At 46.8% G+C, this 18,496-nt stretch overlaps 1 protein-coding gene across 3 annotated transcripts in view; it reads left to right on the top strand.

Annotated features, from left to right (window-relative positions):
- Positions 1 to 18,114, top strand: part of LOC147624716 (NADH:ubiquinone oxidoreductase, 17.2kDa subunit) — an 80,670-nt gene extending 62,556 nt beyond the window's left edge. Inside the window, exons 8-10 of one of the 3 annotated variants that reach the window (XM_086819748.1) lie at positions 17,373 to 17,425; positions 17,585 to 17,638; positions 17,774 to 18,114. In XM_086819748.1, the coding sequence (XP_086675874.1) occupies positions 17,373 to 17,425; positions 17,585 to 17,638; positions 17,774 to 17,889 (223 nt within the window). In that variant the 3' untranslated portion in view covers positions 17,890 to 18,114. Of the gene's footprint in view, positions 1 to 17,367; positions 17,426 to 17,584; positions 17,639 to 17,773 lie in introns of those variants that run through there. The other 2 variants (XM_086819749.1, XM_086819750.1) reach the window with 2 other exon arrangements.
- Positions 18,115 to 18,496: the final 382 nt, after the last annotated feature.

The raw sequence follows: 18,496 nt of genomic DNA, 5'->3' as shown, positions 1-18,496 counted from the left end.
TGACAGCAGAGGAGGTTGGTTTGAGAGGACTCCAGCTCCCAATCCGGGGAGAGGACCTGCTCGATTCTGAGTTTGCTGATGACACGGGATTATTTTTGCATGGCCAGGAGGCCAATCTTCAGAGGGCAGAGCAGTTTTGGTGCAGCTTCGGGAGCATTGATCAATTGGCGCAAGACAGTGGCCTTTTGGATCAGTAGCGCTCCCACTCCGGCATGGAGCCCAGACCCGGGTTTTAGACGGATTCCGCCTGGCACAACAGTGCGGTATTTGGGATGCCAGATTGGACTTGATTTGTCACCTGAGCAGCAGATCGCCCCGCTTCTTCTGAGCATTCGGAAGAAGCTTTTGTATTGGAGTACAGCTCGGCTATCCTTGGCTGGGAGAGTCGTGGTGACAAATCAGGTGCTTTTAGCGGTACATCACGTCTTGTTGGATCTTCTCGAGCTCTTGCATCAGTCAGGTACAGAGGCTGATCAGGAACTTTCTTTGGTCTGGGCGGGACGGTCAGCCAGCCCGGGCTAAGGTTGCTTGGGCAGTTATTACTCTTCCGCTGGCCCAGGGGGGCTTGGGCATTATAGATCCAGTTGATCAGAGTAGAGCCTTATTGGGGAAGCTTATTGTTTGGGGGTTGCTTCCAGGCGCTGAGCCTTGGAAGGAGCTTCTTTTTCAGCGACTGCAGGCTAGGGCTCGTCCAGCAGGGGACACTTGGGCCCAGAGATACGATGGATCTTCATAGAGATGAGGAGGACAGGCCTCAGTAGAGGATGGGAGAACAGATTTGCCTTGAGCATCCTGCGAGCTTGGGAGCTGCTGAGACCGGGGCTTCCTCAGAGACCTCCTACTTGTGATGAGGAGCGGGCCAGACAGCCGCTCATCTGGAGCTCCGCGGTACGCACTCGTCTAGCCTGGGGACCATTGGCGGCAGGCCCAGCACGCAGTTTTGGAGACGGTTAGGCCTTCTGCAGTCTCCCAGAGGCGGTCCAGGTGGAGAGGCTGAGTCACTTCAGAGGGGGGCTGATTATGAGGGATGACATTTAGGAGGCACTCACTGAGGAGCGCCTTTCGAGCCAGCCACCCCACGGTGGATGGGAGCCTTTACACAGATGGAGATCCTGATTGCTGTCAGAGCTTGCACTGAGGATGGTAGATGCCTCTACTATGAGATCCAGGATGAGGGCAGACTTCAGAGAGTGGAGGCGGAGTCGCCTTTGGTTGCAGAGTGCATCTTTCAGAGGATACGGGTAGTGGCCGCCGCTTCCCGGAAGTGGCATATTGATCTAGACCCTGCAGATGTGGACTCTGATTGGCGCATTTGGGCATATGCTGTGCGCCCCTTGGCCCGGCTCCAGTGGGAACCTGGTGAGTACGAGTGGCTTGATCCTTATGCGTCCCCCGAGGCCACAGAGATTACCTTTTGCCAGTACACTGTTCGGTTGGGGAGGCATATTTTGACTGCGAGGAGGATGGTCTCTCCAGCCACAGCGGAGCATTGGCGGCTATAGGGACTCTCACAGGAGTTCCTGGAGGATTGTTGGGCCAGGCTCTGGGCTAGTCGACAGGCACGCAGGATCTCGACTTTTCAGTGTGGCTGGTTGCCCACAGGGGCTCTGTAGTTGGCACCTGGCTTGTCTACAGTGGTCTTCCGGCGGCCTGTGTCCGATGCGGCCACCCTTTGGAGACACAGAGACACTGCCTATGGGACTGTCCACATGCGCAGCAGATTTGGCTGAGGATGCTGCGCATTTTGGCCCCCCTCTCTCCAGAGGGCATGTATACGTGGGGTGCCGCTGCTTGGTCGACATCGTCAGGGCCTGCTTTGGGATACGAGACGGAGCAGGACAGCTAGGCCATCAGATTCATTAGGGGCCAGCCTCGCCTTGTTCCTTCACCGGATTTCTCGTCCGCCGTCTGGACACAGGAGAGGGATTTACGATGGGAGCTCCTCAGCAGCCTCACCATCTGGTTCACCTGGAGAGCCCGGTGTTTCAGGGCCTTTGAGGGGAGACTCGAGCCACCAGCAGAGACTGTTCAGGGGATTTGGCAGGAGCTGATCCACACCCTGCGCGGACAATATGACCGCATCCAGGGCGACTCGGATGCGGCGATCTTGCGGCGCCAGGCCTTCCACACCACTTGGCGCAGCGGCCCCTTCTATACACTACACGCGGGAACCCCCCGCTGGCATTACAAGCCACCTGTTTGGCTTTTCCCCCCTCCTATTGTATGATATAGCTCTCAGTTATTTGTACTGATCTTTGTACCTTTTTGCACCTAGGGAGAGTCTCCCTAGCTGCCTTGATTGGATCTCTGCTCTGCCTTCTTATGAGCAGGAGAGTTTTTGTAGCTTAGTGGGCGTTTTTTTTAAAACTAATGAAAGGATCTTTTCTCGAAAAAAAAAAGAGGGGTATGTCTCAAGTTTATGGTGAGTGGCTGAGTTGAATTGTAATTCATGTGTTTCAAAGCTGCTATGATATGGCTTCATTTTGATAGTCTTTGGTTAACTTGTGACACAAAAGCATCCTGGATATGAATTCAAACTGCCAAATCCCTTGACTTGCACAACATATATTGGCAAAGAGTATGACTTCCCATTTCAGTTTGAGAAGATACATCGGTGGTCAAATCTCGTCACCAAGGGGGGAGCCTTTGTCATGTGCACACCCTCCAGCGGGGTGTGATGCAGACATGTCCATACCATTCAAAGACTTTAGAGGGCATGTTCGTGGTCGAGTCTTGGTTAATTTTGGGGCTTTAAGGCGTCCAGGATCTTGCCCACATCTGCAAGAAGGCGGGCCTGGAGAAGATCCCGGATCTCCTCTTTGCTGGGGTGGGTGCCAACTATACGGCAGATGGTGGAATGTGCCTGGAGGCGTTCCACCTCTGCGGCGAGTCTCGCTTCCTCTTCTGGCGAAAGAGAGAGCCTGATGGGGGTATCCTCAGGGGCGGGCGAGGGGACTGCGGAAGAGTCCCTCTGAGGAAGGGAGGGCAGAGGGCGCGAGACACATAAGGGCGCGGAGGGGGGGGTGCGAGCAGGCGGGGAGAGGCTAAGTCACGAGGGCGGTGAGGGGGGGTGCGAGCAGGCGGCAGCTCGAGCAGGGTGAGGGGGCTAAGGCTTCAGCGAGCAGATAAACATGCAATGCTCCAGACCTATGCTCTGTTGAACTTGAATGAGCCGTAGTAGCAAGAGTCGGCTCCAACTCAAAGGCATCAAGATAAAAATGCAATACCTGAGGTGAATCTGCTAAGTCACCCTCCTCCATCCACTTCGCATCCATCGGTGAATGGTTCTTGAACTTCACAAGATAGTGACGAGAAACTTTACCTCGTACCTTTCTTTCTTTATGTGCCAGTATCTGCTCGAGAATAAGAACCTCATCAAGTTCCTCCACTTCCGGTTGAGCCTCATCTGATACATCCTCATGCACATCTCCTCGGAAAGGTCTAAGAAGACTCACATGAAATGCATTGTGAATCCTCCAGTGATTCGGTAGCTTCAAACGATAGGCCACTACATTGATCTTTTCCAATACCTGAAAAGGTCCATAATAGTGCATGCTCAACTTGGGGAATAAGCGCTCTTTATCCTTCATCTTTTTGAGCCTAGCTTTCTCAAATCACAAAAGAACCTAGTCACCCAATGCAAACTCTAATGCACGCTTATGATAGTCTACTGCCTTCTTTTGCTTTTGTTGAGTTTTTTGGAGTGCCAACTTAACTCTCCTATAAGCTTCATCCATGTTCTCCACATATTGGTCAGCCTGAAAGATCTTATCCTTTGTGTGCAAAATGGGTGGTACCTTCTTCCCTCCTTCCATAATCTCAAAAGGCGTCTTGTTTATCGAGGTATGGATGGTGTTGTTATAAGCGAACTCCACCAAAGAAAGATACTTTTCCCATTGTTGCTTGTGCTCTGACAACACATAGCACTTGAGAAGATCTAACACTGTGGAATTAGCCTCTTCTGACTGCCCATCTGTCTGTGGATGAAACAATGATGAAAACTTGAGAGTTGTACCCATGTTGTCAAACAACCCTCTCCAAAATAAACTTGTCATCCGTGGATCATGGTCACTAATGATAGAGGAAGGCATGCCATGATACTTGAAGATGTTCGCCATGAACAACTTCACCATGTGATCAACTTTGATCTTCTTACGCATGGGAATGAAATGAGCCTGCTTACTGAACCTGCATATGATAGTCCAAATGCCATCATTCCCCGTGTGTGTCCTCGGAAGATCAAATATAAAATCCATGGCAATGCTCTCCCATGGTCTATCTGCAATAGGTAAAGGCTGAAGTAACCTTGGTGTCTTCTGACCATAGTTGTCATATGGTACGCGTATGGTACGGTACGGTGTACTTATGGTACGATATAATTTATATCGTATGATACGATAAATACAGTGTGTGTTTTTTAAGATGCTAAAAACACACGTAAAAACTTGAAAACCACTTGCATTGTCATTTGAAACATCATCCACATGCATTTAAATCTTGAAACAAGGCACAAGACTCAAGTCTTGACTCTCAAGCTAGAGCAATACAAGTCGAGAGTTCAAAGTTGTGACTCGGAAGTATGAAGACTCAAGAGTAGGCAAGTCACAAAACTTAAAAACTTAGAAGTGCCAGCTTTCAAGTCTCATTGAATTTAGAACAAAAAAAAGTACAATGAGAGGCTAGAGCATATGCCATAGAGGTCCAATTTCCAAAATACATATCTAGACTCTAGAGAGTCGAGACTAGAACAAAAAAGAAGTGACTAGTGGTTGGCAGGACCCACGTACTAGGTGGGCTAAGGGGAGATATCCTCATCAGAGGAATGATCTGATGCAAGGAAATCCTCTAAGGCATACTCCTCCTCTGTCTTTGAATCAAAAATGAAGTCACCCTCACTAAGAAGGTTACCCTCATCATCATACTCCGGCTCTCTAAGCCCCTCAATGGGAGGCACAAGGTCATCCTCGTCCATGGTGGTTGTGGAAGCGCTACTAGATCCACGCCGCATGGAAGCACCTTTTCCCTTGCTCTTGTCCTTCCCCTTGCTTTTCTCCTTGCCTTCGTCCTTTCCTTTGCCGCTATCCTTGGTTGTAGTAGGTCGCCGACCACGACGAGTACGAGATATGCGTCGATCCGTCTCCTCTAGCTCTCTATAGAGCTCGGCATATATTCTCTCCTTCTCCTCGTCCACCTTTTTGTTGACACTCTTGAGAGTGTTTCCTGATAGCTTGAACTCATCTACATTGACCTACATGTAACATAATACATTACAATGTACATATGTCAGAAACACATGTTATACATGCATGATGCAACATGTTTAAACTTAACATAATGACATTATACAGTATACTTTACACTTTAGTGATGAACATTGAAGACTTACTTGTCTTGCTTCATCCATTGTTTGCATTGCCTGCAACATACGCATATTAGAGCGACAATAGACTAGTCGCTCTAATTGTCTCGAGCTCAATTTGTTGCGTATCTTGGTATGGATGAGTGAGAAGGAACTCCAATTCCTCTCACATGCGCCGGAGGAACAATCTTGAGCAAGCAACCTTAGGGCCACCTTTCGTCACAAGGTACTCCCTCTTCCATGTATTTGGATTGGCAAATGCCGGCCCACCCCTCTTATCATTATACAAGATCAATTCTTGTAAAAACTTCATGTGGAGGTTGGATGGCAATACCTTTGGCAAGAATGCATCTCTATCGGCAAGCAACTCCGGATCCTCTGCGATAGCGGGTGATTTGTATGCGGGATGCAACAAAGCCGCCAAACCATGAATGGGCCTCCTCATGAACTCATACCTTGTGTCGACAATTTGCAAAAGATCCGCGAGCTCTTCGTGGGAGAGAAATGTACATGCTTGCAACTCCGCCTTTGCCTCTCTCATGAAGTGGATAAGAAGCCCCAAGGTTGCTCCCTCCATGTCGGTCATGCGGAGAGTGTGGTAGAATGGCGTAATGGCAACAACAATGGTCCGCACCCGTTTCCAAAACTCCTCATTGAGGCATTGTCGTTGCATATCCTTGGTTGCATCGGTGCTGGACTCATCCCACTCATTCCACATAGTGGAAACTACGGTTTGCCGGAGCGCGGACTTCACATCATAGAGCCTCTCTAAAAGAAGCCACATGTATGCGAAGCGTGTGGAAGAGGGCTTCTTGAGCTCAAGCGTGGAATGCGCCCGATACATGGAAAGCACCTTATGCTTGGTGGTGAAGAAGGTGACAATGAAGAGAGCGTCATCCACGATGGTTTTGATCCATGGCAAATGACCCATGTCCTCCATGAGGAGGTCAAGGGAATGTGATGCACATGGAGTCCACACGATGTTTGGGAACTCCGCCTCAACCATCTTGCCCATGGCTTGGCAATTAGAGGCATTGTCGATGATTACTTGCACCACATTCTCCGCACCAACCTATGAATGGACATAAAATTTAAAGTTAAAACTTAAAAATCATTAAGACTTGTCACTTAATAGTTAACCTCTTGAGTCTTAAATACATATGTCATGAATGATGAGGCTTGACTCTTGAGTCTTGAGATTACCTCAACAATAGCTCGACGAATGTGGTGGAAGATAAATTCGGCCGAGGTCTTCTTCCCTCCTTGTGCGGTGTCAACGGCCCGCACAAAGTATGTGCCAAGTGGAGAGGAGACAAGAATGTTGATGAGTTCTCTTTTCTTCCGATCACTCCACCCATCGGAAAGGATGCTACATCCATATTTCTCCCATCCTGCTCGCACGGGATCAAGTAGCTTATTGATGTGCATCTTCTCTTCTTCAAGTCTCTTCCCACGCATGTCATGGTAGGAGAGACCGGTCCACCCCTCTTGATAGCCCGCCTTTGCAATGGCAACCACCATTTTCTTCCATTGCTTTGCCTTGAGCACATGGAATGAAAGATTGCACTTGATGATCGTACGTGCAATCTCTCCCTCAGCCTCATTTTGCAATTTTTGAATGTGGGACTTCACTTGGATACTCCCACCGGAGGCTTCGGCAAGAGAGGCTTGCCTCATGTGGATGGGCCGCTTAGAATACTCGGAGACGTAAGTGGACGTATCGGGACCAGAAGCGGAGCCGGAGACCGCTGGAGAAGGTGCATTTGGTGGTGGTGGTGGAGGGGCATGTGAGGAGATGGTCTCCTCAATCTCTACAAAACTCCTCTTCCTTTGTGGGTTGCTTTGAATCTTGTTGAAGACCTCATCGGCGATTGCTTGTGGGACACCCGGGCATGGCGCAATGTTCCCTCCCACCTTAGCAAGATGTTCTTCAAGTCTTGTGAGCCCACTTGAGGTGGCCTTGCCACAATACTTGCAAACCCAATCATAGGACTTGCTCTTGTTTGTGGATGGGGCGTAATGGGAAGTACGAAGCTCCCATGCAGGATTCTTCTCTCTCACCATGATGAAGTTTAGAGAGAGGGGGAGTAGAAGAGACTCGAGAGAGAGAAGGTTGAGGATGAAAGCTTGAGCCTTGAGGCCCGAGGGAAAGAGAAAGAAAGAAAGAAAGAAAGATTTTATTAACGTCTTCCAAAAGACCGAACTCGGCCTATGAGACAAATCGGAGTACCTGTATGGGGTATCCTCTGTCATCCCAACAAAATGAAAAAGTACTGAATAAAAAAGTTGAATCTGGGTGTGCAGGGGATGGAGCTCTATTACTAGGAGAATGCAAAGCTATATGCATGGAGTATACAATCATGATATGCAACCTAGCTAGCTCCATCCTGTACCATACTGGGGGTATAAAATGGTATACATCAGTGAAGGGGGTGTCCACAGCTCCCTGAAGAACATGCCTGGGTGTGCTCTGAAGCGAGCCAGTCGCTCTGCACCCTCTCTGTGAAACTGAGCTCTGATCTCTGTCATCTCTCTCTGGTATAGGCGTGGTGTCCGAAAGCCAGGTGTCCTCTGTCTCCTGCGGGCTCTAAGTGTCTCTGCTCTCTGGAGAGTAATTCCCTGCCGTGTAGGGGCTGGGAGGGGTATGGATCTCTGAAAAAATGTAGTAATCTGTGTCTGTCGCCCCCCCTCTGGAGCTGTCTGAGCCTGTAATAATGTCTCTCTGTGGTGCTGTATGTCTAGAATGTATCTCCCCAGTATGCGCTGGTCTGCTGTCTCAAAGATCTGGCGTAGGGAATGTGGCTCTCTGAATAAAATGGGATATCTCTCTCTGATGGCTGTATATGCTCTGCATCTGCATACATAATGCTCCTCACTCTCCACCTCCTCTCTGCACAATCTGCATACCCTCTCCTCTCGGGGGATCCGTGCTGCTCTGCCAGTCTCAATCTCCAATCGGTGTGATGAAACTCTGAGCTGACCAATAGCCACTCGGGAGCCGTGTGGTAAAAAGCCCTCCATGTATCTAGGCCTCTCTATAAATCCATCAACAGTGATACTCATGAAGTGATCTCTGTAGTATAGCATCTTTGGTGGAAGAGGCTGTGTAGGCGATATCCATGTCTCTCGTGTATAGAGCTGCCATAGATCCTGTCTCAATACTCTGTTCCTTTCACTATGAGAGAGACGGATATGTGGTGCATCCCTGTCATACTGGAATGGTGGTAGATGATCCATGTCTAGGCCATGCTGTGAGAACCAATGTGTGACCTGTGCATACCATGATCCTCTATCTCCTGCCTCAGCCAACTGTCTAGATGCCTGAAAAGCTCTGTATGATAATCTGTCCTGTGGCATCTCTCTGAATCTGTCTAGCAGGCATATAGTCTGAAATATGGCCTCTACCATCATAGGAGGCGCAGCAAACTCTGCTCGGATAATGTCATGAGGTACTGACGGTTTGCTGCGTATCATGCGTGCCATCATGAGGGCCTCTGGTCTCTCTATCTGTGTCCACCAATGGGTAGCAAGGCCTGGCGCCCATACTGCTGCTCCATACATCAATGCCGGTGTGACTAATGTGTCAAATAGCCACCCCTTCGTCCGGGGCTCCTGAAAATGCGCCTGGTGGCACTGTCTCTCTAGCATAGCCAATGCTGCATATCCCCGTGTCAATCTAGCTCTGGCTGCTGAACCCATGGTAAAGCGTGTGGCTGCTGCAGAGAAGGTAACCCCTAGGTACACATATGATGTCACCACCTCCACCTGGCATCCTGCGAGAGTGAATGTCAGCTGACTCCTGCCCTGTCTCGATGTATGAAAGACCATAACCTTGGTTTTCCCAAGGTTCACAGTAAGACCCCTCTGTGTGCAGAAATCATCGAGTGCATGTAGATGCTGCTGTAGACCACCTGGGGACTCAGACACTAATACAATATCATCAGCATAGAGCATAATATGTACTGAGGTACCTGCTAAATCAACTCCCTCTCTGCCTCCCCGTGTAATGAAGTCAGCCACCTCATCAATGTATAACCCAAATAGCGTGGGGGAAAGTGGGCATCCTTGCTTCACACCAATGGTGCTAGCAATAGTCTCGGACATACCTCCTGGACATCTGACTCGCCCAAAAACCTGCTCATATAATGCATAGATGCCCCATGTCATATCTACTGGTATGCCAAGAGACTGCAGGCGCTGAAAGAGCCTCTCTCGTGGTACTGTGTCAAATGCCTTGCGGAAATCCACAAAGCAGCAATAGAGCTTTCTCTTCCTCACTCTGGCCTGATCAATCATACATCTCAAAGTGAATACATGGTCAGTGGTAGAGAAAGCTCTCCTGAAGCCTGCCTGCCCTGATGAGCGTAAACTTGCTCGCTCAGCATATAAGCTAAGCTCTTGCTCCAGCACTGCACCATAGAGTTTGGCCAGCACGTGGCCAACCATAACCGTCCTGTAGTTGCTCGGATCGAGCATATCCCCTGTTTTGTGAATCGGCACAATGGTGTGCATCGTCCACTCCGCAGGCAAACCCTCTGCTAGTGCCCTGTTAAACAGGTGTGCAAGAAAAGGAGCTAAAGAATCTACTGCATATATGAGATGCTCACCCTGCAGGCCCATATGGTCGGTGGCCCGTCCATGCTGTAGGCGGCGGATAGCTTCCTGTACCATCGAGTGGGTAAAGAAGCTAGCTGTGGTAGGTCGAGGCTCCTGTGGCTGAGGTATAGGTGGCTGCTGTGGGGCATGGTATAGACCCTCTGCATATGTGTGCCATGTCTGTGGGTCTGCAATAGGTGTCGGGGTCCGGGGCTCTCTGAAGTGCCGCCATGAGACAGGGCTATCTCTACTCATGAAGAAATGAAAGATCTCTAGCTCCTGTATCTCTGCGAAGGCCCGCCTTTTGCGGCGAGTAAGTCTCCTCATCTCTCTCCTCGACTCCTGCTCTGTGATGGCTCCCAAGGCTCTCTGTATGCGGAGTCGTGAGTACAGGGCTCTGCACTCGTCATCATACCATCTGTTCTGGGGCATAGTCGGGAGAGGAAAAGGGAGAGGGAGAGAGAGGGAGGGAATAGCTTGAGGGAGAGGGAGAGGGAGAGGGAGGGAGAGGAAGAAAGGGAAGGAGAGAGAGAGGGGGGCAATGTGGAATGACGTTAATAAGAAGCCTTTTTTATAAGGCCTTATGGCTCCAAAACGGTAAAAAACGGCTAAAAACGGTAAAAAACGGCTAAAAACGGTAAAAAACGGCTAGTTTTTCAAACTGGACAAGATGAGCGTTGCCGACCGTACGACACCGTACGAACCGTACCGTACGAACCGTACCGTACGAACCGTACCGTACGAATAGGTTCGTACGACGTACGGAAACAACCATGCTTCTGACGGTCAAACTTCACCTTTCGACATACGATGCATTGCCTAACAAAAGCATCAACATCCCTTCTCAAGGTCGGCCAATAAAAGAAAGCCTCAATTGCCTTTACCGTGGCCTCAATGCCCCTATGACTTGCGTACGGTGGAGCATGACTTTCAAACATAACCTTGAGCCGTAACTGCGTGGTAACACACAGTCTACCATGCATCAATAGGAAGCCATCCCTGAGAGTATAATGATCATGCCGCTGACCCTCATACATTTGATCATAGACCCTACCAAAGTCCTTATCCTGCGCATCCTGCTCTTTCATCTCATCAAGCTCATGATGATAAGCAAGTGAAACTGCTGAGGCTTGTGGCTTGCGTGAGAAAGCATCTGCCACAACATTCTTTTTGCCTTCCACATGTACAATCTGAAAGTTGAACATAGACAAAAAGTTGGCCCATCTCATATGCCTCTCAGAAAGTTTAGTTTGCGTGAGGAAATAATGCAAGGTCTGATGATCTGTTTGCATAGTGAAATCAGCCCCAAGCAAATAGTGTTTCCATGTAGAAAGAGCATGAATTACAACCAACATCTCTTTCTCGTAGACCTGTAAACGCTTCTCGGCATTCTATAATATACGACTCTCATAGGCTATCACATGTCCTTCCTGCATGAGAACTGCCCCAATGCTGTTCCCACATGCATCACACTGAACAACAAAAGCCTTTCGGAGATCCAGTAGTGTCAATACGGGATCCGAAGTAAGCTTTTCTTTAAGCTTCTTAAAGGCTGCGATTTCCCGTTCAGTCCATCGAAACGCAGTTCCCTTCTTTGTCAAAGCATGAAGGGGTGAAGCAATCTCAGCAAAATACTGTATGTATCGCCTGTAATAGGGACACAGTCTCAAAAAGCTGCGTACATCATGCACGGTCCTCAAATCTGGCCAATTGAGAATTGCTTCTACTTTCGAAGGATCCATACGGACTCCATCTTTAGACACGATGTGCCCCAAGAAGTGTATTTCTTCCAAGAAGAACTCACTCTTCTTGCCATTTATGACCAACCTATGCTTTCGGAGTTCTTTAAACACTGTGGCCAAATGCTCCCCATGCTCCTCCTCTGAACGTGAATGCACAATCATGTCATCAAAGAATGTGTCCACAAACGCTCTATGAGGCCGGAAAATCTTGTCCATCATCTTGTTAAAGGTGGCGGGAGCATTTGTCAAGCCAAAGGGTATGACCAAAAACTCATATAGGCTAAAGGTGGTCCGAAATGCTGTCTTATGCACATCCTCGGATCTAATGCGTATCTGATGATACCTGCTTTTCAAGTCTATCCGACTAAAGACTGTGGAGCCCTGTAAGCGGTCCAATATGTCATCGATCCTCGGAATAGGGAATCGATTCTTGATGGTGTTCTTGTTTAGCGCCCTGTAATCTATACACATGCGCCAAGAACCATCTTTTTTTTGCACTAAGAGCACAGGTGAGCAAAAGGATGATGAGCTTGGCTGAATCAACCCCTTTTTCAACAACTCCTGTACCTGGCTCATAATTTCCTCTTGCTAACACGGTATGGCGGTCTATTTGGTGGGGTACTTCCCGGAATAAGATCAATAGCATGATCTTCTGGCCTTTCCAAAGGAAGTTCTCCTGGCAATGACTCGGAAAAGCAATCTTGGTACTCACGTAGGAAATTGGTCCTGTCTTTATCTAACATAGACAAATTAGATTGAGATTCATCATCTTTTGCATCCTTAACAAAAACCAAGTACGCGGAAAGATGCTTTTTCATTATTGATGAAATGGTTGAAGCCGATACAATAGGAACATATTCCCCTTTAAGCTTTACATCCAAAATGTGCTCTTTCTCTCTATGAGTCAAAGTAATCTTCTTGTTGTACGTATCCACCACTGCATGTACTCTATGGCACCATGGCATACCCAACAAAACATCACACCCGTCAAGTGGCATGATATAGAATTCCTCAATGTCCACATAACCCTGCACATGAAGCCTCAGCTTCCCAATAATAGGGGTAACGTGTTCTGCATACCCAGGACAAGCCATTTAGCCTCATACAAAGACTCCATCTCCTCTGCATGGATCCCCAATCTGCCAGCCAAATCTGGTGAGATAAAGTTCGCTCTAGCACCTGTGTCAAAGAAAATCAAAACATTTTGATCTCTAACTTTGCCCCATGCTCTACACAACTCAGTCTCCTCACCACTTGGTTGTTCCCCAACAAGATCAGGAACTAACCCTACAGAAGGCTTTGCTTTCTTAGTCTTGGGCTCCCCTTTTTTGTCAGAGTCCTTGTTGGACTTACGTTTGGGACAATTGAAAGACATATGTCCCTCTTCGGTACAGAAAAAGCATTTCTTGGCATCCAACAAAGCTTGCTTCTCCTCAAGAGTTCTCCTGGGCATTGGTAACATCTTACGCCGCTTCTCTGCAACCAATGTTGCATCCCAAGATGCATGCCCTAACTTCTCTCAGTTTTCTTGCCAGTGCTTTTGCTGCCCTTAAATCCACTTGAAACCCCAGCGAGTAACGCATTTGCTGTCATGGCATTCTCTATCATTTGTGACATATTTGTTACTCGGGTCTTAATGCAATAGTCACATATTTCCTTGGATAATCCACAACAATACTTCTCAACCTGCTTAGACAGTGGCACTGCAGGATAAGAAGTAACTGGGAGTAGGGCTTTCCAAAACTTCTTGTTATAGTCTTCCAGATTTTCACACTTCGATGCATCCAACTTATGCCATGTTGTCATTACATCCACCTCAAATGTAGATGTGAGCCACACGGAAGAGAAGACCCGTTTAAACTGTACCCAAGTAGATGGTGCTATGCCCTGCAAAAGAAGAGTGGACTACCACTGCAATGCATTGCCCTTGAGAAAAGTTGCGGCTTTTCTCACTTTCGACGACTCTATGTAATTTCCACCAGAAAAACCGGCATCAAATTGTTGTAAAAAGGTAAGAGCCTTGAGCTTGTCTTTGGCCTCACTGAATGTGTCAAATTTCACCGCAGCTCCACCTTCCTTATAATCCTTCGCCTTACCCATAGGCGTTACATTATCGTAAGGAAGGCCTAGAATAGTTCCATTTTAGATAGAGCAGCTTGATGCATGAAGGAATGAGTATGTGCGTCCAAGTTGAGCGCTTTTGCACGAACACAAAGCAAATGTGTTTACAAGGCACATAAGTAAGGTGTTTGCTCTCCCACTTTTGAAAGTCCTCACAAGTGCAACAAGGTAGCTCCAAAATCATGATCGACTAGTTCACACCCTTGGCATGCGATCTCTCCATGCTGACATAAAATACGTGTGATTCATTGTATAAGATAATTGTTTCTCGAACCACTTTAGTTGAGAGATTTTTTCCCTTTGGTATTTTTTCATTGAACTCTTTAGTTAACTTCTCCTTCCATTGAACTACCTTGCTGTCTCTATATTTAGGATGCACACCACTGATTGACCTTGGAGCCCACTATGCATACCAGGTTGCATGGCCCCGTACATGTTTCCTTGCATTCCGGGTTGCAAGCCTCCATACATATTCCCTTGCATTCTGGGCTGCATACCACCATACATGTTGCCTTGCATACCAGGCTGAAAACTAGTTCCAAAATTTCATTGCATTCTCATGCCTCCTTGAGGGTAACCCCTAGTCATAGATTGGAACACAGAACCACTGCCAAAATAGCTTGGATGCATCGATTACTGCGGAATAGGTGGCTGCCCGAAAAGGGAACTCTGTGGGTTTGCACCATAAGTGTTCTGCATGTTGGAAAACTGTCCAAAAGTAGGATCCTGTGGGAAGGCACCACTATTGCCTTGAGGTGGGTTCCTAGAACGCACCTTCTTCTTCTTCTTAGGCTCAGAAGGGGCCCTCATAAATTCAGCAAACTTCTCACTTTGTGTGAGCTGCATGAGCACATCCACTGCCCTTGCCAAACGAGCTTTGAATTGGGCATCATCTTTCTCTTTACTTGGCATATCTTCTGGCTGCGTTACATCCTCATAACGTGCATCTTTTGCAGCCTGTTCTCTTGGAGCTAGAGTGCTCCTACACAAAAAGAACAGTGACACCTGTTGACCCCAAAGCTTGGCGCCCCTTTCGGTATTTCTTTATTCACATTCAATGGAAGAGTTTAACTGAATACATCATGGCCACTCATGGCTTATACATATGCATGTCCAATCTGCCAATCCTCTGGACCTCTTAGCATAGAGGTTTCACACAATGCCCCAAAACACCACACTGTTATTCACCTCTAATCAGAAGAGCCTGGAGCTTGTTGATGTGCTCCCGCATCGTCGAAGACTTTGCAGGATTCATCACCTGCATCTGCACTCCCAAGGAAATCCGCTTCATGGGTGATACCCTGTTATACAGAGAAGCCAAGCCAAGTGCTGCCAAATCCTGCTGGCTAACATCATGTGTATGATATGATTAATCACCTGTGGTGTGCAATTGAGGAAGATGAAAGAACGCACACGGGCATTGATACAATCCCATTGTTTCCTAGTAGAGGGTAAGAGCTCCCCGTCCTCCAACTCTGGCCGTGGAACACCAACCACAATGAAATTACCCAAGTCATAAGACTCCAAGACAGACTCCATCATTACCTTCTACATGCCATAGTTGGTCCCGTCCAACTGTCGATCCACCGGGAATGTGGGGAGAGCGGGGATCTTCACGTGCTTCTCAGCCATCTCATGCAAATCTGCCATCTCAAGGGTTCACAAGGTCTTGTGAAGGGAGGGTGGGTGGGAAAAAAAATGAAGAAGAGGCTGCAAACACTATGCAAAAGGTGGCTGTCCAATTGGTGATGGCCACCTTCTACCCGATCTCCAAGTCCCGAACAGCCCAAGAAATCTCCAATCAGCACCCAAAATCAGGAAACCTTCAAACTCCCATTGTCTCCATGCTTCAAGCCACCTGGGGCTCTGATACCATGTCAGAAGTGTAGAGAGAGAGAAGCTGTATAAACTCTGCTATATACACGAAGATCCGATACAATGAGAGTGTGGGGAGCAAGGGTGGTATTTATACCACCCTACATTGCTGGTCGGCCAGCCCTAAATCAGCCGACAGCCTGCACATCATGTCCACAACTAGAGAAAGCCAGTCGGCCAGCAAATAACCAGTCGGCCAGGACAAAATCACCAGTCAGCCAGCACAGTAGGAGTCGGCCAGCACAGACAGCCCCCATGACCCAAAAATAGGGAGAAAAAAAACATGGAAAAAATGGGAAAAAATCAGGAAACTCCTGGGCGGGCACACCCACAACAAATGCCCTCGCTGAGTAATATGTACAGACAGGAGATGACTGCTAACATTAGATTCAGCCCTTAGAAACAGCCCAAAGTGTAGTAATTAACGCCAGTCACTTTGAGACCTTTGTAATGCATCATATTCAGCAACTAGGAGAGGGCTAAATTATATTTTCTCGCCAAGTTCACAGCTCTAAATCAGTGAGAGGATAAGAGTAAGCAGCCAGAATCAGCCTAGAACCAGCTGCAAAACTGAAAAGATCTTCAGGGCTTTTGTATTTCAACAAAGATCCTGCAACTTTGGAGGAGAAGATATGGTTACTGCTTTATTCCTGGACAGTAACACATTCAGGTGGTTGTTTTCAGATATCAGCCATGCTTTTTCTTTGTGCATTACTCTTTTATTAATAAAGCAAATACTCTAAGAGGAGGGTGGGGGAGGGAGAAGGATAGGGGGACGGCGGCATGTCCAGGCCATTGGGATCAAATTTTGGTGTTTTGTGTGAAATAGTTCTCTAAAGGACACAGTTATGTGTTGGCAAAGCATCAATCTTGACCATTGACATTGGCCATCATGATTTCTGCATCTGCCTTTCACCATCGCTGTTTACGTTCTACCAATGCTGATGTGGCATGATGTCCTCTGCTTGCATGTCGGTATCTCTTTGCAATGCTGATATGTCGTGGCTGTGACAGTTCCCTTCAGATTGAACTTTTTGGTAGTATGGAAATATTCTCCTCCTATATGTGTAACCTTACAAGAAATGTCTATCATTCTCTACACACATCGTTGGTGTAATTTCCCAAAAATATCCCTCCGTTATCATTCGACATGATATCATCATTCTTGTATAATTCCCAAAGAAAATTCCCAAAGAAAATTTTCCTTTTTTTTTTTTTTTGCGTTGGAATGCTTTTTTTTTTCTCAAGAAAAGATTCTGATGGAATGGAAGCTTACTGCTAGAGTAATTGTTAAGATCATGGTAAACACTTAATGAAAGGTCAGTGTGGGCTTTTCATGGACATACCATGTGGAGTAATTGAGAACGGTTCTGTTAATGATACATTTGAAAACTGGTCTAGAGCTCAGTGGAGAGAATCTTTATTTCGTAGTGTTTGAGACATAGTTGCACTCTGTACCCATACAGAACCTCCTTGCCTGTACTGTAATATGTGCATATATATGGAATGCATACTATTATATAAGAAAATTTTAGGCCCATTTTGTTATGGACCTTGTTGGGACCCTCATTCGTGCAGCTGGTATACTTCTCCGTGCAGCCCATAGGCATCCTCTATGCACAATTTTTGTGAATATAGCCTAATTTATACTTACACTCTCTCATTTGTAAAAAGGGCAGCATAGGAGATGCACCTTATCCCAATCAGTACTTTCCGTACTATTACCATGCAGGTACTCTTATGTTCGGTACCTAATGTTTCTAATCACCTTCAAACTTCGAGATGTCCAAGAGTTTTGATACCATTGTTTTCAAATTCAGGCTTAGATAAGGCTTACATTAGTGTTGTTGATGCATCAATAAGAGAGTGATCTCTGTGCTCTTAATGACAGACCGGCCATTAACGACAAGCCAGAAAAAGGCGATGCTGAACAAGATGAGCAAGAGTATGTACCAAACTATTAAGGGCCTCAATCATGCAGCTGAAGAGCCCTTTTTTTGCTTGAAGTTTCGAAAAAGTCTATTTATTTGCATTTATGGGATTGTGGAGCTCACTTGAAAACTTTCGAATATGGTGGCAGGGTTACGAAACGAAAAGAGAGAGCGGATGTTTATGAGAAATGGGTACCTCCCAGTTAGCCTAATCAGTATGCAAGCTTTTGTTATTCTTTTTTTAACTGTTAGAGTTAGCCCTTAAAGGCATTTTTAATAGGTATACATGCTGGTGCAGCACATGCATTTGAGCTCGTGAATCACAATTTTTCTTTAACTTGTTATAGAAAGTGAATGATGTAAAAGGAATAATAGTTTTCTCATTCAGGAGTGACACTGGTTTTTGAATATTTGAAGTAACCAAATTTTATGGATGATGCAGCTTTTTAATGTAAAGAAAAAAACAGTATGTCGCACATTGACTTGTAAATTTGTGATCTAGGGCTTTGTGATTTGTAGCTGATATAAGCAGGCATTATCTATAGAGAGAGATGAAATGAAATGTTATATTAATGTCTTCAAAAGGCCAAAGTGACCTATGAGACCAAAGTTACAACCATGTGACATCTGATACACTGTCTGGAAAAGAAAATGAAGAACTGAAGGTAAGTATCTAGCCCTACAATACATCAGTAGGGAGCATCCGGAAGCAGCAACTAGGGAGAGTGGGAAGCTAATGCTACTAGTCAAAATGGGGTACATGAGTACATGGATATGGGGGGGAGAGAGAGAGAGAGAGAAATGAAATGAAATGAAATGAAATGTTATATTAACGTCTTCAAAAGGCCATAATGACCTATGAGACCAAAAGT

Source organism: Cibotium barometz, chromosome 25 (assembly GCF_041138505.1).
Source record: "Cibotium barometz isolate CiBa-2024 chromosome 25, ASM4113850v1, whole genome shotgun sequence".
Taxonomy (NCBI): domain Eukaryota; kingdom Viridiplantae; phylum Streptophyta; class Polypodiopsida; order Cyatheales; family Cibotiaceae; genus Cibotium; species Cibotium barometz.
Note: the sequence above shows the minus strand (reverse complement) of the source record. Positions and strands in the feature narration are given on the sequence as shown.